At 39.4% G+C, this 26,163-nt stretch overlaps 1 protein-coding gene across 1 annotated transcript; it reads right to left on the bottom strand.

Moving 5' to 3' along the window:
- Positions 1 to 371: 371 nt before the first annotated feature.
- On the bottom strand, positions 372 to 25,558 carry castor1 (cytosolic arginine sensor for mTORC1 subunit 1). Its single transcript, XM_037778581.1, has 9 exons — positions 25,207 to 25,558; positions 16,104 to 16,174; positions 12,491 to 12,684; positions 11,862 to 11,997; positions 9,130 to 9,253; positions 8,030 to 8,131; positions 6,944 to 7,026; positions 5,370 to 5,464; positions 372 to 1,441 (listed from the first exon to the last, which is right to left on the bottom strand). Exons 1-9 carry the CDS (start codon positions 25,317 to 25,319, stop codon positions 1,370 to 1,372), a joined length of 990 nt encoding a protein of 329 aa, XP_037634509.1. The 5' UTR covers positions 25,320 to 25,558; the 3' UTR covers positions 372 to 1,369.
- Positions 25,559 to 26,163: the final 605 nt, after the last annotated feature.

Genomic DNA, 26,163 nt, shown 5'->3' with positions numbered 1-26,163 from the left:
CACAGTAAACATATACAGGAAATTCTAACAGTGGTTGTGGTTGAGATTTTGCCCCCAACTGCCTGTTTCTTTCATTTCGTCACCACAGACTCAAAACATAAAGTGATGACATCTTTGAGGTTCCAAGACTTCCTTTTATGTCTGGGAAGGACAGAAAGTCATTATTATTACTATTGAAATCACCCCATTTGTTCCATTCCTGTTAAAACCATAAATGAACGTCATCCTAACTTCATATAGTTGACTCATGAGTGATTAAATTCAGATTTTAAGGCATTATCTGTCTGTTTCGTTGGAACATGCAGTTGTGCTGAGCCTGCATTTATGCCTTAATAATTTAACAGACACATGTCAAAAAGTTAACAAAGAAACTATTTTCAATACTCTTTATTGAATGAAGCAACACAAAAAATACAAATGTTTACAGAATACTTTTACTTCAAATTGTACAAAAAATGTACCAAAAGAAAAATCTAAGTGATATTAGCTAAATCAAAAGTGTATTGTGCAAATAAAAAAATAAGACATAGTGTTATTGACCTTAGGTAATACTATGGTTAAGAAATGCTGACCTTAAAAAAAAAAAAAAAAACACTGACCAAGATTACTGCCCTGCTTGACAGCATTTGTAGTAGTTTTAATATATAACAACTACCTACACATTCTTCTCAAGCCAAAACGAGTGAGCCCTGTTGTCAAAAAAATAGAAATTCTCAGTTTTCTTTTGCATGAAAATTATTGTAAGATCAACATTCTCACAACTGCCTTGCATTTCAAGCTTCACACTTTCAGTTTAACAAAAAGGAAAATTGCAATTCTTGCGAATGGCCTTTGATTTAAACTAAAAAAGGTTGTTTAGACACATGGCATTATGATAATAAACATTACTGGAAGACTAAGTTGTGTGTTTAGGTGAAATGTATGTGAGTGTGTTCTGCTGTTTGCATCAAAATAGGAACAATTCAACTTCAGACCACAAGTCCTGCATTAGAGAGAAAGAGTCTATCATATATCTGACTTTGTGCTTATGAATTTGAATGTGCGTGTGTCTGGAAGTGTATGTGTGTAGGAGTGTTTGTGCATTTTTGATGTGCATGTGTGAGCTTGTGGGCCCCCTGGGACTCAGTGCATCCTGCCTTGGATAGGTAAGACAGGAGGCCTCACAGACAAACTGTGTATGCACACCGTAGAGAAGCGCTTCTGGTGTTCATGGCAAGTTCGTAGTAGTTAATACTGCTGGCGATGCAGTGCTAGTCTAGGCACAGGGTTAGCCTCTTTTCCTGCTCGCCTGCCACCCTTGGCCACTGGAGCTGGAGTGAGGGGCGGCACATTGAGCCAGGATCATCCAGCTCAGACGGGACTTCAGAAATCAACTAGCGGCTGGTTCTTTCCTCTGATGCTGGAGCATGTCTGTCACGCTCACTATGTCCTCCTCGGGGACCTAGAAAATAGTGGAGGAAAGTTAAAGCAGTGTTAGATTATTTTTCTGCCTTGGGGACAGCGGAACAAACTGTAAACACAACATATTATCACTTTATAAAATCATAAAAGGCGAACGTGTTAACAAACGGTTGCCTATTTATATATCCAGCAGACATGAAACACCATTAGCATTAGATTAAGTCCTATATCCACTCTCCTTTTAGCTCTATCTTGGGTCTCCACCAACTCCTTAGAAAAATATCAGATTCTTTAGCTGCTAAATGCTTCACTATGTTCACAAGGTAGTTGCTGTGTCTGGACGTTGGGCAGGTAGTGTACAGTAGATCAGCTGCCTGGGCTGGAACAAAGTCAATAAAAGCTGTGAGAGTGAACCAAACAGTAAAGTTGTGGCCATAAAACCAAATCAATGAGCTGAAAGTACGTACCACCCAGCATTGTTATGACCAGGAACAAGAGATAAATGTAGAGTTGGGTGTTGTCTGCATAACAATGAAAATTCAAGAAAGTAATGGACCCAGAATTCAGCCTTGTGGGACTCCATGTGGAACATTCGGGCCCCGATCAGACAGAGTGCGTTTTAGCAGCCTGGGGCGGCTTTTTGTAATTTTTTTCAATGAGATTGAAGCGTTTTGCGCTCTGCTTTTGCAGTGCGCCTTGTGGTTTCACAGGAACGCTCTGAATGCCTTGAGTTGAAAAAAAGTCAACTCAGAACGGAAAAAGTGCACGATTTTGTTTTTCTCACGGAACCATATGACTTATTATACTAATTAGTGCGGTACTTGAGATTTTAGGTTGTTTTCATTAATTTTAACTGTACTATAAGTCACGTAAAGTTCATGGTTTGTAATAACGTTAGCACTCATTTGGTGGTTGCCGAGCAACATATAAAATAAACACGCTCTGTGAGATTAGAGCCTCATTCTGTGTAATGAGAAATTGTGGATTTACCGTTTTAAATGCCCCAATGCATACCAAAAAGTAATTTAAGTGGAAAATTAAGTGGGAAACGCTATGTAACATAACACAATCAAATATATAATGAAAGTAGGAAAAACAGACTAGTGCTTTGCTATCTTGCCACTTCCCCCAGGGGGACCTACCAGCCCCAGAAGAGGGTTCACTTTTTGTCATCTCTATCAAGGTTTCTTCCATTTTCTTTTTTTCCTGTCAAAGGGGTGCCTTTTTTTCTTGCCTCATGAAGGCCTGTGAAACACTTAGCCTTTGTTGGGATTAAAGAGGACCTATTATGCTTATTTTCAGATTCATACTTGCATTTTGGGTTTCTACATGTTTACATGCTTTATTGTTCAAAAAACACTTTACTTTTCTCATACCGGCTGTGCTGCCACCTCTTTTCACCCTCTGTCTGAAAAGCTCTGTTTGAGCTCCACAATTCCTTTCTGTCTAGATGTGTACAATATCTCCCACATACAGTGGTTTCTAATTTCCCTAAGACTTTATGTTAAATGATTGTGATTATTTCAGTGACTAATTTACTGAAATATGACCAAGACAGTGACCTTATATGCAGTTATAGGAGTTCCTTTGCATGTTATAGTGACGTATAGTTTAGTTCTGTTTCATAATAGGAAATGTCTCAACTATTTCCGTTACTGCAAAACCACTTAATCACAAGCTTTCTAAAGGATTTCCATCCATTTCATTCTACCGCTTTACAAAATGTAGCTGTAATGACTTTTCTAACACAGTTGTGGATTATGAACAGGTTAACCAAAAGCCTACATATTAAAGGGATAGTTTGTGTGTTTTTCAAGTGGAGCTGTATGAGGTACTTATCTATGGTCAGTTACCTATAGTAGATGACGGTCGGCACAGCCCCCAGCTTGAAATGGGGGTGACAGGAATTACCGCACGGAAACGTACGTACATGTATAAGATTTCCTTGCAGAGATAATTTCCCCTGATTGCATTTATTTACAAGAAGTGTACAAGCGGAAGCCGCTGTGACGACACAGCTAGTTTAATTTTTAACTATTGCTATTATTAGGCCGGTCTGTGGTAAACACTGATTCCACTCAGATTCACACGGTTCCGGTAAGATGATTAATTCTAATTCTAAGTGAAATGGTCTTCTATGACTAAGACACTTTGTGGTTATGTTAAGCTCAATGACAGCTAGGATGCATAATACAGCTGCGGAGTGTATAAAAAGAACCATTTGGGGCGTCTGTGGCTCAGACGGTAGAGCAGGTCGTCCACCAATCGGAAGGTCTGTGGTTCGATCCCCGGCTGCTCCGGATCACATGTCGATGTGTCCTTGAGCAAGACACTTAACCCCAAATTGCTCCAGAAGGCATAGCCATTGGTGTGTGAATGAGTATTTAGATCAGATCCTGATGGGTAAAGTTGGCACCTTGCATGGCAGCCTCTGCCATCAGTGTGTGAATGGGTGAATGCTGACATGTAGTGTAATGCGCTTTGAGTGGTCGGAAGACTAGAAAAGCGATATATATAAATGGAAGTCCATTTACCATTTAACCATTGAATACCCAAAGATTCAACGTCATGTTGCTCATCCTTCTTGTTGTTCACCTCTGACAAACTATCTCAGAGTAGAAGGTTGTGTGAATACTTCACATTGTTATGCAAAGAGGAGGGAGAGGAGAAAGATACAGGATTTCTATCGATGCAGCAATAGGAGACGCATGCGTAATTCATCACTGGTGCACACTCGCTGCAGAAGGGTTAGTTCACTCTATTTAATTTGTTTTTGGGAAAAACCCTTTAAACTAACTAACAAAGGGTTAGGCTGGAGAAGACTTTCATTTCTATACCCTTAGTCGAAGGCATAAAGATGCTTATAAATAACGCATCCATCGCATTGATGTGGGAGGGAAATTTGGGTTTGCTGATTCACTCGGCGACAGAGATTCTGTGATAAGTTTCTGGGAAACGGCAAACAAATAAGCCAGATAAACTTTTCTGGGTAATTTTCAAGATAATATAAGTGGCAGGAGTTGGTGACTAAGTTGGCAGACAGACACAGATGCATTCAACACAAACCGCTGTGTGGTCAAACAAAACCAATACGGAGATCAGCAAGTGGCGTTTCAGCATTATGTGGTAAATTCGTCAATTTATCAACACCACAAAGACACTGTTTAACATGGATATACCAAGAGTGAGATTGGTTAAGGCTGAAAAAGATTTTTTTCATTAGGCGTTGCATTAACTTAAAAACCCTTACCCTAAAATATTAGAACATCTAGGAGAATACTTCATTGAAGAAACCTTTATTATTGTCTAAATAGTTCAATTAATCTTCTCTATACATTCCACACAGAGATTGTAATGGCCAGTTAATAATGTACAAATAATGTCAACATTAAATGCAGCTTTAAACACATCATAGTGTTTACACATTAAGTTGGACATCAAATTCAAGGACAAATTGTTGTCTTTCTGCATTTGTTTGGTCAAATTCAGACTCCAAACAGGCATGTTTTAGGCAAAGAGTCAAAATGTGATAAGATGTAAAAACGTTTCTAAACTTGACTTTGTCAGGTCTAGATATCAATGTGCAATCATTGCTGATGAACAAATGTGCATTATAGGATTTTTAAAATGATATACTTAAAATAATTTGATTAATTTTCCAAACGTACGAGGCCATGATATACATTTTTAAATTTTTTTATTCATAGACACGCTTGAATCAGTGAAAACACCCTCAAGCTGATTTGGAATCACCTGCCTTAGGCATTCCTCGTGATTGAACCTCACAGGAATGCTGACCAATGTGACATATTCTTGGTCTTTATCTGTCTAAATCTCCCACATTAAGCAACAAGAACCAAACCTTTAAATATGAGCTAAGAGTAATATTTTTTTGAGTCACAAATGTTTCGAATTCCATGATAACGATGGCGGTGACCTAGTTAATGACGTGAAGATGTTGGACTCACCAGAGCATGGTCGAAGCTGAAGGTGCTTATGTAATAGGCAGAGATGTCGCTGTCAGCCAGAGGCTGAGATATCTGGGCAACTATACCACATTCATCTAAGAAACAGAGAGAGTGGAGGAGAAAAACACTGATATTAGTATCACAATCATAAACAGGTGTTGTTAAGCCAAATTTAAGACTTTTAATTGCGTGGAAATTTAACCACGTGATACATACAGTAAGTGCCATTTTGTCTTTTCTGTACTCATTTAAAAGCCAACATGCATGTGAATTAAACATGCTACGGACTATAAGTACAAGAAATGTGATAAGAATGTAAAAAAAGTCAATAGAACGGACACTATTGGTTAGGGACGCACTGATACAGATACCGGATCGGATATCGGGCCGATACTGACTCAAACAGCTGGATTGGGTATCGGTGACAATGGGGCCGATCCATTCAATTAAATTCTATGTTTTTATACTATATACATTATAGACTAGAATTTTGATTCCTGTTTAAGTTTTGACCAATTTGTTGCTGCATTAAAAAGGTTTACACTTGAATTGTAATTCCTGTTAATGTTCAAGATTTTTTTACCAAGTTGATGGTGTACAATTTATTATTCTAATGATAAATAACAATTCAGTAAATTTAAATCTCTGTATTTATTTGTCACATTTTGTTTTAAAAAGTTAGGAAACCAAAGTTTAAGTCAAGCCTGATGTTGCCTTACACATAAAAGAATGATCACTTCCACACAGTGAGGCATACAGCTGATTAATTAAACACTGTATCAGATTGGTACTCAGTATCAGCCGATACCCAAAGCCAAGGTATCGCTATCGGGACTGAAAAAGTTGAATAAGTGCATCCCTACTACTGGTGGTCCCATTCGCATAATTTATATATTATATATATATATATTTCAGAAAAAGCTACCCAATCCCTTACATAGTTTACACCTCAACTGACAAAATAATACATGATTTATTACAAAAATAAATAAATTACATAAAGTTAGAAAAGCACATTTAACATGTATTTAAAATACCATCTGCACCAACATTAAGGTTAAAGACCAGTGAAAATAAACACACCTGCAATTACATCTCAGAAAAATGAAGACTGCATAAACAATATTTTAGGTGTTTTATTTCAGACCTGCAGACACGCTGAGTAGTTTATATAATTTCACAGAGCATGTCAGTCACATGTTACAGTGAATTGGCAGACAAGCTGTTTGAGCTTGTCTGCTAATTTGAATCTCCTATTGACAGAACACATAATGTCTTTTTTGCATCCAAGACGTTGGTACTGTAGACTCGGTATCTGGTCTGTGTGAACAGAAGATGATGCCAGTGCAAATCACCGAGAGACCACGTAGGATCATTATTAGCTTGCTCTGTTTGTTAGGTGCGCAGACTTTGTTTAGATTTTGAACATATTCGGTCAGAGTGGGGCCATTTCTGATCTCATTCATGGCACCAGTCAGACACCAAAGCAGATCTAGAAGCAGTTTGGACTGTACAATATGACCGATGTGCTCGAGTAAATTATTATTAGGTATTTAAAAAGAAAGTGGCCTTACCAAAGCCCAGCGGTTGTCCCCCTATACGAACCATTCTCCACAGCTCTCCGGAGGAGCTGGTGAAGAGAAGATCTGCAGGAAACCTAGAGCACAAAGATCAAGCAGTGATTTCTACCAGGCAACCGAGTACAAACACACACAAGAACATTTCAAAGATGGACAGGGGAATACCCTCTTTTAGCAATTGCCAGATAAAACGCTTGCAAATACACACTGCAACAGCCGCAAAGCAGTGACACAACAAAAAGTAATGGAGTAAACTGAAGTAAATTGCTGTAAGAAGGCCTGTTGAACATAGCAGAGTGTCATTATAGAGCTGCTGCGGTTCAAATGCAGTTTGACATCAGGACAGGGGGAAGCTGTACCTGACAAGTATCAATTAAGTAGACAAACGACTTAACTTTTCTACCTTTATTAACCCCAAACTGCTACCATTTAAGTTGCTGACACTGTGGAGATCATTAATGCAGTTTATGTTTGTGCTGCTCCACTGTTTGTTGTTTTACCAACGTTTAAATGTGCATTATTAAAGGGACAGTGTGTAGGATTTGGCGGCATCTAGTGGTGTGGTTGCAGATTGCAACCAAACGAGTACCCCGCCGCTCCTTTCCAAGACTAAGGTAACGTGAGCCACCGAGTGCAACACCATGGTAACATAGTTCACCTCTTTCAGAGGCCATCCATACCATAATAACACTACTTCAGGAGCAACGGAAGTCAGACGGCCGCTGGCGGTACAACGGTTTTACACTCTGCGGCTCACGTTACCGCAGTTTCACAAGCTTGTTGGAGAACTACAGTGGCCTTCAGGTAACGTAACAACATGAAAGGCTCTCTCTAGAGCTGGTGTTTGGTTTGAGCAACATGGCGGACTCTTAGAAGAGGATCCATTCCCTATGTAGATATGAGGGGCTCATTCTAAGCTAACAAAAATTAACAAAACATTTTGGTGATTATACACTATTGAAAACATAATTATGAATACTATATTCCATTTCTGCTAATAGATCCCCCGAAATGCTACACACTGTTCCTTTAAGGTGTCAAAGGTGGACTTGGTCAGTGTGAAGTATTAAGAATCCTTACTGTCTCTGAGCCTCCGTGTCCATCACCAGTGAGATGTAGCCATCAATGAGGGAGAAGGAGAAGAACTTGATACAGTCCAAGTCCTGTGCGTCCTCTTTAGGACTGCAGAGGAAAAGAGACATGATGGAGGCAAAGGTAGCCAGCAGCATAGATTTAAAAATACTTTGACTCTTAACTACTGTATATTATAATAATTTGTGCTGCCCCTTCTTAGTTGATTAGGCGACTAATCAATCGTTTTGGTCTTTTGCAACTAAGATTTCTTTAGTCGATTAGTCGTTTTTTATGCTGAATGATTTATTTCCAAGAAGCTTATCTGCACAACCACAAGATTTAAAGTGGTGCATTTGTGTGATTCTCTGCAGAGAAACAGGTCAGTTGATTAAATCAACTAGATTAGAATTCATTAGAAAATTATATGAGTGTTAGTTGACTAAGAATTTTATAATGATAACACATGAAGTCACACAATTAAATATTTCTCAAGAATAGAAAAAAAAACTGTTACAGAGAGAACAGTTATTACAAAGGAATAAAAAAAAGCATGATGATAAAATAATTCAAACTTTTGGATTATATATATTATATATAATTTGGATTTATATTATAATCAGAACGTGTTGAGGACCTGTGGCCAAATGTCTTGAGGTCCAGGGTTCCAGAAAGTTTATATAATTTTCCATTTCAATTTTATTTAATTTTGCAATTTTGGTAATATTGTAGAACTTCTTATTAGTGTTTCTCTCTCACAGGCAAAAGAAAATAAATTAAAAAAAAACGTTTGATTCTAAAACTAGAAAAAGAAAGCAAGATCAAAAGAAAAATAAAGAAAAATAAAAGCCTTGTATGGAAATTTGCCAGCACAATAATCCTCTATGTTTACAATACCTGGGTGTGACAAATGGCCTCATATTCAAGTTTTTATAAATCATGTCATGTCAGCGCACATTAAACACACATTACACTGATGTGAAGTAATTACCTGTGTGACAATCTGCCATGTTTAATATAATGTATAAAGCCAGTGTGCTTGTATCATGTGCTGCCACCTTGTGTTTTACAGCAGTACTGCAGCTGTGTGAGCAGGACGAGTGTCTCACCTGTTGGAATAAAAGAGGACATCGATGAGCGTGGTGGCGATGGACGGCAGCGTATCCGGGTCCAGAGACATGACACAGAACTGGTTCTGGGGGATCAGCACTGGGTGAACTGTAGGTTTTATGGCTGGAAGAGGAAGGACAGTGTTAGTTTGTAAGAAGCATTTTTCAGATGAAAGCATAAACAACAGATGCACCTTGGATATTCTATAACACTAGATATCTCACATATTTTTCAATTGAATAAAATAGAAAATAAATTTATGGAAATATCTTTAAATGTAAACTGCAACAATCCTTCTGTCTTATGCCTTTATGTGTATGGATCTTCTGGCATTTTAACTCAAACAGTTTTACAGATCTCTAGTTTATAAAGCTTTAGTGAAGAACATGTGGTTGAATTTGGTTACAAGCTCAAACACAGCTTAAAATAGGAGTTCACTGAGACAGCTGCACCCAACTTGAGTGTTTTTTTAGTCTATATTTGTTTAATTTTTGGCAAATTGGCACAATTGAAAGTATCCTGAATTAGATATTAGAGGTTCTTGATTGTAATGTACCAATAGATGTACAGATATCACTGAATTATTTCAATAAATAAGAAGAAAACTAAAAAAACACGATGCTTCTCAGACAAGTTGTGAGCTTTTTCTCTGGTTTTGAAGCAGATTTATGGACGGATATTCACTGGATTAGACATCCATGTTTTGCCCATGATTGATGGACCTTAAATCAAGGTTCACTAAGCAGTGTTTTACCGTAGAGACCATAAAAGAGGGGGGAGTTATAACCCGCCTCCCTCTCTGTTAATGCCTGTAATGACAATTTTCATATCTGCAGTTTAACACTGTACCTTTAGATAATCTCAGGGCCTCACATGTTCAACTTCGTCACCATAGGACAGTGACCTGACATTTTAGTTCTCTTTAACTGCAAACAACAGAGCATCACAAGACATAACAAGTACTTCAGCAATCTGTTGTTTGCATGTCAGGTCACTGTCCTATGGTGACGAAGTTGAACATGTGAGGCCCTGAGATTATCTAAAGGTACAGTGTTAAACTGCAGATATGAAAATTGCCATTACATGCCTGCCAAGTTTTCCCAACTTGATCTTAATCTTCTGCTTCAGTCTTGCAGATGAAAGAAGTGAAGTTAGATCGTTAGTTTGTCAGTCAGTGCAATTTACATTCTGCAAAACAAAACAGCACAGCTGGTGGTGAAAACTTTCCAAACTAGTCTGATGTGTGGAGTAAAAAAAACACGTTTGGTCTTTGATGTTGACATAAAGCCGACATCTGAGAGATGCAGCCGTATGAAAGATTGTGAAAGGGTGGACATATTCTTCAGCATATTCTGCCCTCTTAGTACAGCATGTTCTGTTCTTCTTGGCTCACTTCATGACTTCCTGCAAACGACACTGTGCCGGTTTCGCATTGTTTATTTATACAATGACATATACTGTAATGTTTGCTTAAGTCAAAAATGGCTTTGTTGAGCACAACAGGCGTCTTTGAACAGCAGGTTCCTCTTGCTATAGATACATATTTCACTCTTCATGATGGCACACAGGGTTTGATTATTGTCAGAAAAAGCCGAGCTTGAACATAAAATAACTGCTGACGAGCACTCTTGTTTCTGTAATTTAATATTCCATATAATCGATGCATTTTGTTTTAAAAAGGTGCATATGGTGTGTAGGATTTGGCGGTATCTAGTGGTTACAATCAACTGAAACTTCTCCCGTGTGCCAAGCGTGTAGGAGAACTACGGTGACCGACACAAAAACGTGAAAACGCAAATGATAACAGAGCATGAACAACAAAATCCTGATGCCTATTTAACAATAATTTCATTTAGAATTGCATTTTTTTAAGGAAAACACCTGCGTACCGGATGTCTCTTATTGGGCTGTTCCTTTCTTAGTCGATTAGTCGACTAATCTGCAATTTTGGTCTTAGTCGACTAAGATTTCTTTAGTCGATTAGTCATTTTTTATGCTTTTTCATGCTAAATCACTTACTTCCAAGACACTTATGAGCACATCTCTGGTAAACACAAGATATAAAAGTGGTGCTTTTGTGTGATTCTTTGTGGAGAAACTCGGTTTTACAGATCTGTTGATTAAATCAACATCGATTAGTCGTCAAAATCGTATGAGTGTTAGTCGACTAAGAATTTCTTTGGTCGAGGACAGTCCTAGTCTCTTATAACTTCATATTGGCTTATGCACAGTTTTTCTGTCTCTAAAGTTCAACAGCTTTTATTTTCTAGTGTAAATGTGAAAATGATTACACTGTTGTCTTAAGAAGGCAGCGGCAGTTGAACATTTAATACTGTATATAAAAAATGTATCTACAGCATATTTATGTTTAGACCTTGCATGGGATGCATATCTGTTAATGTGACTGCCTTACAGAGTTACAGAGAAGTTATTCAGAGTACCAGAGCGACTTCTACAGAAAAAATGAGTCACGTCCTTTCTGTTTTTTAGCTTTGTCTTCTAAAGAACTGTTTGTAGACTTTCACTTGAGTTACTCTTTCATTTCCAAAGAATCAGCAATGATGCATGTTTCACTTACATCTGACTTGTGACTGTTTCAAGATCGCTTCCTATGTGATGAGTAAGTCTTTGCAATTTGCAGAAAGAACCTGAGGGTGGTGCTAGAGGATCTTAACTTCTCTGAGAGGAGCTCGATGAGTGAATTCACACTGAACGGGACGGTGACCTCTACCTTCTTTGCCGTTCTTCTGGAGGCCGTTGGAAACATCCAGACAGTGCATAGGCACAGACTCTCCTCCCACCTCCTTGTAGATATTGAACTCCTCCTCCAGAGTGCTGATGACTACAGCCAGGTCTTTCTCTCTCACCTACACAACATAGATGTGGAACATAAATATATAATAATATAGTTTATTTGCCATAAAAGATCAGTCATGTCGTTTCAGGCAACATCGGCTCACTTTAAGGGAATACTTGAGCTCAACCGGCACGTCGACCATTAATATACTTGCTGACACAAACGTCTGTCAAGGAGTTATCTATTTTTGCCCACTTAACACTTTCACATGTAATACATCAACTAAGTTTTTAGCGCCCTCAGCTCTGTCGGGAATTAATTCCTTAAATGCAAAACTGGTGAGTGGACAAAATGCAGACACTGTGGCTTCAGTAGGTGAAAGGCTTCGCTGTGAGATTGGAGGTCTGGAGTTTTTATACATTTAGACATTTTGAAAAATTGCTCCAGATGTCTCTAAATTATACAATAGTCATTTTAACAATATACTTGTGTGAGTGCTGATTAGACAGGAGTGGAATAGAGCGGAACAAAGGCTGAGGAAGTAGAAAGTAGACGGGACTCACCAGGATAAAGTCGGTCTGATAAGTGGAGAGCATGAAGACAGAGACGTGCTGCTGGGCCAGAGGGGCGATGACCGACTTGGCGATCTTGGTCACGCCAACAGCCTGCGAGCTGCTGGAGGCGTTGCCATTGGAGACCACGTTGAGCGGCAGCCAGATGGAGCTTTCTACCTTGAGGTGCTCGGAGGGCTGGAGCTCTGAGTGGGGTAAGGGAGAGAAAAGTTGGTCAGTGAGTCAGTGGGCATAGGCACAATATCCATGACTTTATGCTAATGGATTTTGGTGAACATGCCCAATCAGCAGTGATTTGTAGATCAAAAGATGTCTGGATAAAAAACAAACTAAATTTGATTGAAAAATTAAAAGGTTTTTCTTACACATCTATGTTACTGTTTCAATTACTTTATTTTAGGGCCGTCAAACGATTAAAATATTTAGTCGCGATCAATCGCATGATTGTCCATAGTTAATCGCGATTAATTGCAAATTAATCGCACATGTTTTATCTGTTCAAAATGTACCTTAAAGGGAGATTTGTCAAGTATTTAACACTCTTATCAACATGGTAGTGGATAAATATGCTGCTTTATACAAATGTATGTATATATTTATTATTGGAAATCAATTAACAACACAAAACAATGACAAATATTGTCCAGAAACCCTCACAGGTACTGCATTTAGCATAGAAAATATGCTCAAATCATAACATGGCAAACTGCAGCCCAACAGACAACAACAGCTGTCAGTGTGCTGACTTGACTATGACTTGCCCCAAACTGCATGTGATTATCATAAAGTGGGCATGTCTGTCAAGAGGAGACTTGTGGGTACCCATAGAACCCATTTTCATTCACATATCTTGAGGTCAGAGGTCAAGCGACCTTTTTGATGCTGTGTTTTTCAACTTGACCCATAGTAGGGACTAAAAAAGTCAGGATATCTCGGCCTTTGCTCCACCAAATTTGACAACTGAATTCTTTGAAATCACAACTGTAAACACTGCTAGTGTCAGCGTTACATTATACTATATGTGAGTATTCAAAGCCAAACAACAAAACGGAGCTCTAAAGAAGCCAGAAATACAGTTTCATCTAGAATAAAATAAAATACTGCAAAATGATTCAGTCATATGTCAAGGGGGAAAAGTCTTGAAACTAAGCATGATAGTACACCTCAAACCCAGCCTTTTTTATGTTGTTTTTAACTTTTTGCTGTTTTGTGTTTAAGACTATTATTTGTGTTCTTTTGTGGCACTTGTGTGAAACTTTTAAGCCATCTTGGCCAGGACCCCCTTGCAAATGAGATTCAAAATTTCAATAGTATTATCTGGGCTAAATAGAGTTAAATAAAAAAAACATAATTAAAAAAAACTGCACCAGTGGAGAGGAGCAGCAGCTAAAACAAACCACCACGGAGGTGACAGACGCACCGTATACAACAACCAACTGTCACGCAACCAACATTTCTACAGCAATTACAGTGGTGATTTAATAACTTCAAAGTAAAAGCCCCCTTTCAATGAAGTCTTTTAACGTCTGCACCTCATCACAACTTTACCGGTAATGTTTCTTTATGTTCTCGAAGGTGTAAACTATGAGGCAGCTTTAAGTAACGACTTCCTCTCGACTGCTGCTCAGTATAACATACGCACACTTCCTCTCCCCCACCTCCTGTCTCTTCCTTCACCATGGAGACCTAAAATGCCCCTGCTATTTATACCGCAGTGACACAAGTATAACCAATGTGTGTGTGTGACCTGATACCAATGCATTAATTAGCTCAGACCTGCGGCTCCTAGTAGGAGGTAAGAGGTGATACCTCAGACGTAGCTGTAACAACCAGAGTCTGTGAGCCAAAATATAAAAGCAGGATATTTCACATTTCACTTTTCCATTGGTTATCGTTACCATATAGGCCACATCTGCTTTATCGATTTATTTTAAGCCCTGAGGAAGCTTTTTTTTTATGATTTAGCCACTAAAATAAAGGCTTTTTAATATAGTTCCTTCCTTGTTTGCCACTTGTTTTAATATTTTGGATTGCCTTCCTGTCTATCCAGATTTTTTCCCCATTTTCCAAGAGCACCTGACACGTTTTTGCCTTACAGTTGAGTACACAGAGCAACCAGTTATCTCTCTTTCCAAGGATATTTCAGTCTTTGTTCTTAAACAAAGACTCGAGTGGAAGCTGGCAGCTACCTGGAAAACAGGTGTCTATCCAGGAAGTGAACAAGATGCTGAAAGAAAGAGATACTGGGGTGATGACTTAGGGAAATATGCAGCCTAACCCTTTAGGAGTAACAGGTCTTATGAAGAATACATTCTTCATCGAGAGCAAAAAACTTCTGAATGCTTAGCAGGAGAGAAAACTTTCTTTGCATTTTTCGAGATGCGTCTTAACCTAAAGTCTCCGAAACCTTCAGAGGAGGCCCAAAAACTTTTTGGTTACCAGCTAAACTAAAAACATTACCAAATGGCATCTACCTCTTGCAGTGAATACTCGTTTTTCTTTACTCTCCTTCAGAGTGCCAGTGTTCTGGTTGGCATAATTTGTTACAGACGGTCCCTTGTGGCTTCGCTACACCGGCTTTCACCTCTTAAAATAGGTACTCAGTTAGAAGGAGAGCAAAGGAGACAGAGAGAGAGAGACGGAACACCCGGAGGCGATATATGCCTTTAACAGCTACGTCTGTTTAAAAGGACTAGATAAAAATGGCTGGATGAGGATGAGTGGATGGGACTATAACATGTAGACAGTAACTTATACTGTGGACTCAAGAGTGTAGTCAGACAGAAGGGTTTACACTCGAGGCAAAACATTCATAGAGGACTAACAAATACTTTAATAATGGATGAATCTATGTTTTTGTTTGGTTAAACAATTGTTGAGTGTTTGTTGTGTGTGTGTGTAATGTAAATGTTAAGCCAAGGTACATTCATGTATTGTATTCTAGCTGCCGCTCCCACCTTAGATGGATTGTATTATAGGGCTGCAATTGCCGATTATTTTCTTGATTAATCATTTGGTCGATAAAATGTCCATCCCAGTTTCTCAAAGTCCAAGGTGATGTTTTTAAATGTCTTGTTTTGTCAGTCCAAAACCCAAAGATATTCAGTTTAATATGATATAAGACAGAGAAAAGCAGGGAATCTCTATTTTTGAAAGGCTGAAAACAGCATTTTCTGCCTGAAAAATTAATTTAATTGTTGGTCAATAGTCAAGATAGTTGCCAATTATTTCTCTGTCGACTGATTAATTGTTGCAGCTCTATTGTATAAAGAATGTATAACCTACGAAAAAAAAGAAAAACAGTTGAATGTGAATGGGCTTTAGATGTCGGCCTTGTCCCCCCCACCTCCTCTGTTTTGAAGTTTTGTTTATGTATTTCTGTCTTTTGAATTTCTCTGTCGAATATCTGTTTTGTATAATATCTGAAAATGCACAATAAAACTGTTAATTAGAAAAAATATATTGTATTCTTGCTGCCAAACATTAATACTACAAAGAATATTATAGTGTATACTTTATGGTGTACAACTGGGACTGAAGCGGTCAGTGTGTGGGAGGACAAACCTGATGAAAGATACAGTATGTGTGCACAGGGAGGCTTTACCTTTGAATCCTTCCTCGTCAAGGACGACGGTGTAGTTCTCTGGTGTCTCCGTCAGACTGAGAAACTTGCATCTGAAACAGCAGAGGAAGTACAGATGGGGAGAGGCATGCGGTCGGGGGTTGAGAAAACATGAAGGGCAAAAGATAAGGAGGAGAGGGGAAGGAGACAGAGAGTGGAAGAACAGTATTATTCATTCGCAACCTACAAAAGGAGGTTCAGAGTTTCATAATAACATTTACCAGGAATCAAGTAAATAGGGGTTTCTCCAAAATTCACCCTGGTTTCAGGACTGGCTGTCACTCAATAAGCACAAGCCCGAGCTCAGCATTATGCCAGCATCGCTCCTTTGTCCACAGCAAATGGTGGGTAACACACCAAACTGGGGCACTGCTTCAGTTACCAACGGCTGCATTCAAGACCGGCAGGGGCAACGCCTTTATAAATGTGATGATGTGTGAGTTTCAGAATGCACAAGATATGCAGCTGCTATCAAAATCATCATTCAGGATCGCATAAATGCTCTCTACAAGACTGAACCTTTAAATTCAATGATTACAATACACTATACTTTCTCTCTCCAGTTTGGTATTTGCGTCTTCATCAGGCTTGGGGCCAAAAGCATTTGCTTTCAAAGGCTGTTGCTTGGTCTGGCCACAGTGTTCAGTTCTTTTGAATGTTGCCTTTGTGGAAAAAAAAAAAGTAAATAGGCCCGTGGGATTTGGTTCGGGTTGCAGGAAAGAACTGGGCAGTGAAACACACACTTTCTTGGATTGCATCAGCTTTTAAGGCCATTATACTTCAAAACAAGTTTCTGGATGGGAGAGATTCTTCTTGTTCTACATCCAAACAAATACCTTTGGTAAGTGTAACAGCAAAAACAAGGAGATAGAATTGAATTGTTAGGTCAGTTGTTGGCAGAGAGAACTGATTACTGTGTAACCCAGGAGCTGGATTTGCCCTGTAGCCTGGACATTAATGGCAACTTTGACATGTTAAACCAGTGTTCAATGGCCAGTCCAGACTTAAAGTCGAGATGAAATGAAAAATGCCTTTTAGGTCACATCCCCGGTCATATTGTGCACCTATTTAACAATATATACCAAAAAATGACCAAGAGAAAAATAAATTTCTTTGTATTTTTATATCAAAATCCAATCATCTTTTCTTCCGTAAGATAGTACCAACCAATTTCAACAAATATCATTACATCCCAGCTCGTCACATACTGTCGCTTTGTCACGCCCCTTGGCACCACTTCCGGTTTTGGCATCAAAACCACTTAGAAAATATCTGGTTCTTTGATAAAAGCTCAGACATACAAGCCTGTGTGCAAAGGAGAAAAGTCAACTAGAGCTGCAACGATTAATCAATTTGTTGTCAACTATTAAATTACCTACCAACTATTTTGATATTTGATTAAATCGGTTTGAGTCATTTTTAAGAAAAAAAAGTTAAAATTCTCTTTTCCGGCTTCTTAAATGTGAATATTTTCTGGTTTCTTTCCTCCTCTATGACAGTAAGCTGAATTTCTTTGAAGTTGTGGTCAAAACAAGACATTTGAGGACGTCATCTTGGGCTTTGGGAAACACTGATTGACATTTTACAGACCAAGCAACTAATCGATCAATCGAGAAATTAATCGACAATGAAAATAATCGTTGGTTGCAGCCCTAAAGTCAACTACAACTTCAAAAGGAGCACTTTGGTAAGAAACATTCAAACACTTTGCTTAAAATGATGCTGTGTATGTTGCACAACTTGATAAAACATTAGTAGTGTAGATGGGCTCAAAATCTGGGTGAATTTTACATGAATTTGGCAACTATGGCATCAATTGAGATCAAGCTGTGATTTGCATCACTGACAAACTTCTTCTCCATAGAATGGGCGGCTAAAGCTCATCATGGGTATTGTAGTATTTAGAGACATCCACCAACCACCATAATGTGGGAAAAACAATCAGAAACATAGTAGTAGTTTTCGTGTTATTTAGAAATTACGCAGGAGACATTCCTGTTTCTATGATGAGTATAACGGCACCAATTGGGTGAATTTTCAAGCAATAGTTGGATCTTTTGAGAAGCCTTGTTATTGATTCATTCATTTTTTTGGTAGAGAGAAGATATAAGCAATTTCTACATGCATGACCTCTTTGTTTTCTTTGAATCCTTAAAAAGGAAGCGCTACATATTCCTGTTTTCCTAAACCGTCTCACTGGAGACACATCTTCCTCTTCCTCTGCTTAGCAGTCAGCTGAGGCTATTACAGTAGAAGCCTGAGTGAGACCGCAATACTCCTGACTCAGCAAAAAGTAATCCCTGCCATGAGATGGGACAATCACCCCACAGAGAGACAAAGAGAGAGAACACTGTAACACCAACTACCAGCTGTTGCTGCCGAGCTCAGCCAGCCCATTGTGTTATAATACCCCCCTCATTTCCTGTTGACCCTTCACCTTCCCCAACTCGCAGCTTCCTGCAGGTAGTGTGTGTGCCAAGCATCTATCCTGCCAGTGAGACAGATCTAGTGTGGAGCTTTATCACATGTGGTGTGTCTTTAGAGAAGACAGTGAGGGCTCTTTACATTACACCTGCACAGCAGCCAAACCTCTGCAACGTATTGGTTGGTGTGTTGGCAAGCAACCGGAGGGAAATCCATCTGTGAGACAACTGTGCTTATTTGGTTTCCTGTTTGTGAAGTACAGATAAGATGCCCTGCCTTAGCTTCATTGCTGAATACTGACAAGCACACAGAAAAATGTGCCTAACATTGTTTTTACGATCACTATTCCAGCCTCTTCATCACTCTCACAGCCTAAGGAAGATTGCTTTACCTACAACCAGTACACCCCTGGACTTCTTATGAAAGGCAGCGAAATCTTGATATATCTTGTTGCAGAAATGCAATATACATCCTATAATAATATATCCTTTCTATTTCCTTCCAAATAAACATTAAGATATTGTTGTGTACCACTTATTAGAGCTTTGTAGAATAAATGCATATAGAGGTTTGACAAAAATGTAGGTCAAGGAGCCCACCTAGTGTCTCCCCACGATAAAGCTTTCTGCCCCTAACCCTCCTCCACATCAACACAAAGGGAAAAACAGACAAGTAGAGAGGACAAATAGAGGCCTAAGGAAACGCAGTATGTAAGGGTCGAGTTTTGCTCATACCGAACTAGTTTGTACGAAGTGTTGTGCAACCCTGTCAGAAATCAAATGTGATTAAAGTCCTGGCCTACAAAAAATACATATTGACAGGAAAGAGGCAGAGGAGAAGGCCACTATGGCCGATGGGTATATCATTTTTTTGAGGGGCAGAAAGCCAAACTGAAGGGGCACGGCTACCACGGCTCTCACGGCCTCTGTCAAATTCCTGCCCTGCCGAACACACTCGAAATCAGAGTGGAAAGCAGGTTGTCATAGAGAGGGGGGAGATGTCATATCAATTAAATATGGGGAAAACGGTGCACATTTTCAGACAGTTTCCCCTGAAAGACACTGATAGTGTTGCACTCTGCTGTTCACATGAAAAGTGACAGAAATAGTTGTGTCAAGAATGGAAAAAAGAGAGCTAGAGAGAGAAGTCCAAACTCTGGCTCCATTCTCACCTCAACAGACCTGGCCACTCATGGTCTGAGGTGAGTGTTAATGCCAGGTCGTCAATTTCGGAGAGTCACAGAAATTGTCAGACGCAGCCAATTCTGGTGTCAGAAGGTGAGTGCGTGGGCGGGGGTTTCCGAATCTATTCAAACATCCGACAAGCACTTTTGAAGAAGCATACTGGCAGCTTAACCCTGAACCACCTTTGATACACACACATCTAAAACTAAAAAGGCATGTTCAGCTTTAACAAACACAAAAACATAACAGCACCGGATATTTCCTCGCTCAAACGTCCCAAAAAGGTGAAACAAAGACAAACAGAAATAGAAAAAGAAATCACCATCACCCCCGATTTTCTCCAAAAATGTCTGTAATCATTGGGAAAAATACAGACTACCACCAAACTGCCCGTTTGCATCACAATGATTAGTAGATTAATCAAATGGTCAATTGAAAAAAGTAAACTATTTAGATTTATCAATTAGAATGGTTTCAAGAGGTTTCAGCTTCTCTAATGTGAAAACGTGCTGCCTTTCTCGCTTTTATAATCATGTTTGAATGTTGTTGATTTTACACTGTTGGTTAATTTGGGCTGTGGGAATATTTCTCAGACTCAATGAGCAATCAACTAATCAAACATGTTTGTACAGCACTCGAAAAACAAGCTCCTTCTATCGAAGCATGTAGGAACATAAGGAGGAGACGGAAAATAACCATAGGGGACGAGGAAGCAACAGGTAGCGAGGGAGCCGGCCGAGTGGGGAAGATGAAAACCGAGCACACAAGAGTCTGGACTTTGATCCAGCCGCACAAAGCAATGGGGCGGTAGTGGCGCTGAGGGAGAGAGGGTAGGTGGTGGTGGAGGTTTCTGCAACTGATGCTGCAGCTGAGGAAACATGATAAGAGCGGAGCAAACTGATGTTGTTGGAGTGCGAGGAGTGAGCCTCGAGCCACCTCAGACCCCATCGTCAGCGCACGACCAAGCTGTCTGCTACCTTTGCAGCTTCCTACAAACCGATCTGTCGCGTTCTCACGGCCTCTTTTTTTTTTTCAGAACAATGGGGGAAGGTTTTTTTGTCTTGAAATCCCTCCATGTTATTAGAGGAGGATGGGATGGGGTGGGGAGGGTGGAGGGGTTAGCCTTGTGTAAACGAGGCGAGCGAGAGCCCCAACCTTGACAGATCACTGAGGCAGACAAGTGGAAAACTCCCCACCGGGTTTCTGGCTCAGCTGAGGCATTGTCCCAACCCATGCTCTCGTTAGCGAGCCGCCGAAGAGAAGAAAGGAGGACTCTGTGGAGCCTGCAGGGCTGCATCCACAGTACAGTAAGACCCATATATTGGGCCGATACTGGGCTTTGATTATTACCACACAAACAACAAACAAAGGACAATATGACACTAACAACTTGCAGGCCCGTGCTCCATATGTTTCCCCCCTTAATGTGAGCTTATAGTACATGGCTGATGCAGACATGCATACACTTTGCAGGAAAGCACGAAGATATACAGACAACTTCCCACACTCATTCTCTCGTCTATAACCTATGACCACTACAGCACATATCCAGCCTTATTCGTAGTACAAACCGACTACTTTCATTTTTCTCATATCTTAACTCTTTTGATGATATGTAGTCTCAGTAGCTAGCTGACCTTCACAGATTAAAGCTAGGGTTGGTAATCTTTCGTTCTGTCCGACAACAATGCTACAGCCAGTATGTTCTCCTTTGACATCTCCATTACGGTCCGGAACGTCTGTTTTTGTTTTGGCCCGTGTGATCCCGTCCATTGTCTATTTACTGTAGACACCCCGGTGCCACATATGAAACAAATTGGCATACAAACCATAGGCGCAGTTTGAACATTAAGGTTGGGGGTTCACAAAAAAAAATCTAGAGGGAATGTAATGTGTACAACGCAGAGAGGTCTAATGTATTGGGATGTGTGTAGCTTACGTATTACACCCTCCAAACAGAATGTGACGCGAGCGAGCATCAGTGACAAAATTTGATTGAATAGTTTCAAAATAGTTTGATTGCATTGTTTTCTATTGGAATGTTCTAACTGGCCGCGAGCGCCGAAGCCTTTTGAGCTGAACTTTTGTCAGACGCCCTGTTTCTATTTATTCCTCATTCCAACAGACGAGTAACGGCTGATTCGTGAAGTTGAAATGAGGAGGTATCTGGTACGATACCCTCCTCATTTCACTACAAACACCTAAATAAGGTGACAGCAGGCTGGAGGGAGATCGCCTCAAAGTTTCCTTAGGCTCCTGTTGGCTGTATTGTATGTCATTTTCAGTAAATATCGCCATGGAAGCAAGCAAACAAACTGGATCAACAGATATAACATTAGATTCTACCCGACCTGAAAAGCCTCAGCACATCTCTCTGTGGTCCGTGTGCAGCTGGGTTATCAAGGGAACGAGTATTTGAGACACACAGCCGGTGAAGTGATTCCGACTACTGCTGCTGGCCAGAGGCTAACACGGTTGTGTCTAGAAGGTAACCCTCAACTTTCAAAAACGTAAACTAACTGCTATCAGTCACAATGTTTTTAAATTTGGACTGCTGTGACCCATTTTAAATGCTAGCTGTCAGTCCTATGTATTGCTCATTTAAAAACTAGTAAGAGTACGCTAGATTTTAATATTATCCAACCGAAAAACCACCCCACAATGTTGTCAACTCTTTTCCAATGAAAGTAGCTAGCGGCACTGGCTCCAAAGTCCCTAAATCTAGCGAGAAAGTTGCCAAGTCGGCAACACCGACAGTCCGTCCGTTCAGGCCTCCCTCCAAAGCCACTTCCCCAAAATTATCATTATGAATGTAAACAACAAACATGGCTATTGTTAGAACTCACAGCTGTCAAGCTATAGCAGATTATAGAAGACTCCGGTAATGCGCTATGAGTGCACGTGCAGAATGCACACAGGTAGGCCAATCATTTCATTGGACAGGCTTGTTACAGTCCTGTGATTATAATATTTTTGTCAGAGCTTTTGATTTATTGATTGCTGTCGGGATGCAATGAGAATTTCAACAAATATAACTAACAAAAAATGCTTCTGAAGATTACCAACCCAGCTGGCATGCTGTGCTTCATCAAATACAGGTTCTTATTTCTAGACGAGGCAAAATCTCCGACTACTTTCATCCTCCGCACCACAGGTGTGCCTCAGTAGTGTTGGAAGATTTTGAAAGAAAAAAATCCTACAATTTGGGATGAGCCTGGCTCCTGTAAGTGATTTACCTCCTTAAAATTCTGCTCAGGACTGCTTTCAATTCAATTTAAGCGCATTCTCTCGGAGTTGTTCTCTAATGAATAGCAGGGGCCTGAAAGAGGGAGAAAAACCAACAGAGGCAATCAGGCTTGTTTTTGCTCCATTGTTTCGAGTTGCTATGAATTCAATCTCCACCACTCCCCACTCTGCATCGTCTATAGTTTGATCAGATGGTGGGGGGGGAAACAAAACCCCGCCATAGATACAGAACAGGAAGAACCAGGCTAAACACAGCCACACCACTGTATGATGACATAACTCAAAAGCATGCACAACAACACACTGAAAAACAGACAGGCCAGCTAATCCAAGGAAGTGCAGCCTGCATGCTTTTTCTGGTTCATTCTAGGCCCAGCCTACTTTTTTTCCCCCGTCAGACACTGAAAGCATCACAGAGTCAAATAAAAATGTGGGCTCACACTTTTTGAAATGGAATAAAACAGTGACTGTAAATCTGGGCGGTGCAGTTTCTGATCATTTAGAATTACTCACTGGGAACCTGTTGGCCTGTACCTCTGACACAACTACAGCACATCCTTGTATTATTCACAGTGACTCGTTATTTACCGGTAAAATACATTGGAAGGTGGTGAAAGTCATCATGCCAATGTGTCTGGTATGGACATGTCAAAACCTTCTGCATTGCCCAATACTCCGAGACAAATGAGTGCTGATGGATGCAGCTAGCCGTGAACGGAAGCATTTGACAGGACATGATATAAATCTCAATTCTCTTTGTCAGTTCACAAGATATGGACAGCAGGTGCGTTCCAGGATCACGATCCACTCATGCAGACATGGGCTAAGTCTTGTTGCTGATACTCATAGGATGCTTAAGATAAGCAAAATCCTCGAGGACAGTGTTATCTAGACTTCAGACGTCAGAGAGCACAAAGGGAATCAGAGAGATCTTCCCTGACATTTGCTTACAACTTCTTGACATGAGTAGCAGTAGCTGAGCCACTGCCAAGCCTATCATGGGCAGCTCAGAGACAGATGTTGAGCTCCTCTTCTAGCTGTGCATATGTGGGGCAGCCAGAGCAGTAAACAATTACATAACAAAGGGAGGATATCCAGGGATTAACTGAAAACTGGTGCGAATGCCAACATGAGATCCGGACAACTTGCCAACTTGGATGTAAGCTTTTGGGGGTAAAGGAGGTCAAAGGTCAGGATTGTGCTGTGTGGAAGCAAGGTCCCCACCTAAATGCAGTGGAGGGGCTCTGCATTGCTTTTTAAGATGTTTGGTCAATGCTGGTCCTATGTTCAGTAGAAGCAGCATTTGCAAAGCATTCATGCATTACAGGACTACAAAATAAATGCATATGATAATGCACTGTGTTAACTAAAATGCTGCATGTTTTTGTGCAAATATAATCTAGATTATAAGGAAATTAATGAATGAATCATTGCAAGAATGCATATTATATTTTGTCTGATTTTCCAAATGTTAAATATCTGTCATAAACTACTGTAATTGACAACATTTTGTTTCAATTCAATTCAATTTGCTTTATTGATCATGACTGTCATGTGAATAATATTGCTAAAGCGTCAATTCAATAATAAATAAAAATAAAAAAAGAACAAAATAAAAACAAAAACACACACACACACATATATATATATATATATATGTATATATATATATATATATATATATATATATACACACACACAATTCATTAAGCAAATTACAATATATAGATATTTAAAAATGTAAAGAACATGCATGGAAGAAAAACAATAAAGAAGTAATTAATGTTTTTGTGTCAATAAAACAAACAAACAAATAAAAAACAATTAATAACAATATATTGCAATATCAAAGGATAAATATAAAAAAACAACAAAAATGATAATGTACTGTGTTAACTAAACTGCTGCAGGTTTTTGTGCAAACATAATCTAGATTATAAGGAAATTAATGAATGAATCATTGCAAGAATGCATCCCTAAAGACCATTATATTTTGTCTGATTTTCCTTTTGATAAACTACTGTCATTTCCAACAGCTCCATGCATTGCAGTAGAGATCATGCATGGAGGCAGAGCAGCAGGGCATGCACAGGCAAATCACCCAGTAATGGCTCAGCCACCCAGTGAATGAATAGGAGCTGTGGGGTTAGCTCATATCCGTACTGGATTACCAGGCTGATTCACACACAATACATCTATCTGATACCGAGCAATGAGTCCTCTTTTCTTACCGTGTCCTGTTCCGGAGGAATATGAGCTTAATCAGGGGGTGTGTGAAATGCACCAGCCCGTTCTTGGATATGCTGATGACCCGGAGCCTGTGGTCCAGTATGTGCAAGTCCATGTTGATCAACCTCTAAGTGTGCATGCAGCTGAGAAAAGACGCCTTCCTAGCTGAGTGAGTGGTATCAAAGCAAGGTGTTTAAATACAGAGGCCTGGATGGTTGGTGAGCATTACCGACGAATAACAAGCCAGCACCACGTCCCCGCTGTGCTCGTGTCTCTCACAAGAGCGACAAAAACATCCGACGCAATCCGACTCCTCCAGCCTGGCTGAGGCTGAACTACTGTATATTCAAATAACAGGGGACAACCCCGGAAAAGACACGCCCCCGTCTCTTAAAGCTGCAGGTTCATGATGTGTCATGTTTATACTGAAGGGCTTTGTGTTTGGATTAAACAAAATGACATATTAATGAGTGACCTTCAGGGATGCTGGTAGGCAGCTTTTATTGCAGAGTCAGGTTAACTCTTATCATCTGTTTTTGTCTTTATGATAAGCTAAGCATGAGACAGCAATGAGAGTGGTATGATCTTTTCACCTAAGTTTTAAAAATGTATTATATTTTATTGTTGTATTAATGATCACCTATTTCATTGAATTTCATTTATATAATTTTATTCAATTTTATTGTTATTTTATTAATGCCGTATTTATTGTATTTCATTTATATATTTTTATTTTATTTTATTAATCACTTATTGTATTGTATTTAATTTGCATATTTTTATTTTATTTTATTAATCACTTATTATATTGTATTTTATTTGTATAATTTGATTCCATTTTATTGTTATTTTATTAATACTGTATTTTATTGTATTTAATTAGTTTAATTGTATTCTATTTTATTGTTATTTTATTAATGCCGTATTTATTGTATTTAATTGATATATTTTTATTTTAT

Source organism: Sebastes umbrosus, chromosome 8 (genome assembly GCF_015220745.1).
Source record: "Sebastes umbrosus isolate fSebUmb1 chromosome 8, fSebUmb1.pri, whole genome shotgun sequence".
Lineage (NCBI taxonomy): Eukaryota > Metazoa > Chordata > Actinopteri > Perciformes > Sebastidae > Sebastes > Sebastes umbrosus.
Note: the sequence above shows the minus strand (reverse complement) of the source record. Positions and strands in the feature narration are given on the sequence as shown.

Excerpts from the sequence above, each read along its gene's own strand:
- castor1 (XM_037778581.1), bottom strand. The coding sequence starts at position 25,319 with ATGGACTTGCACATACTGGACCACAGGCTCCGGGTCATCAGCATATCC. Across the intron at positions 12,685-16,103 it reads TGACGAGGAAGGATTCAAAG|AGCTCCAGCCCTCCGAGCAC; the intron begins GTAAAGCCTCCC and ends TACCCCACTCAG. Across the intron at positions 9,254-11,861 it reads CCAGAAGAACGGCAAAGAAG|CCATAAAACCTACAGTTCAC; the intron begins GTAGAGGTCACC and ends TTCCTCTTCCAG.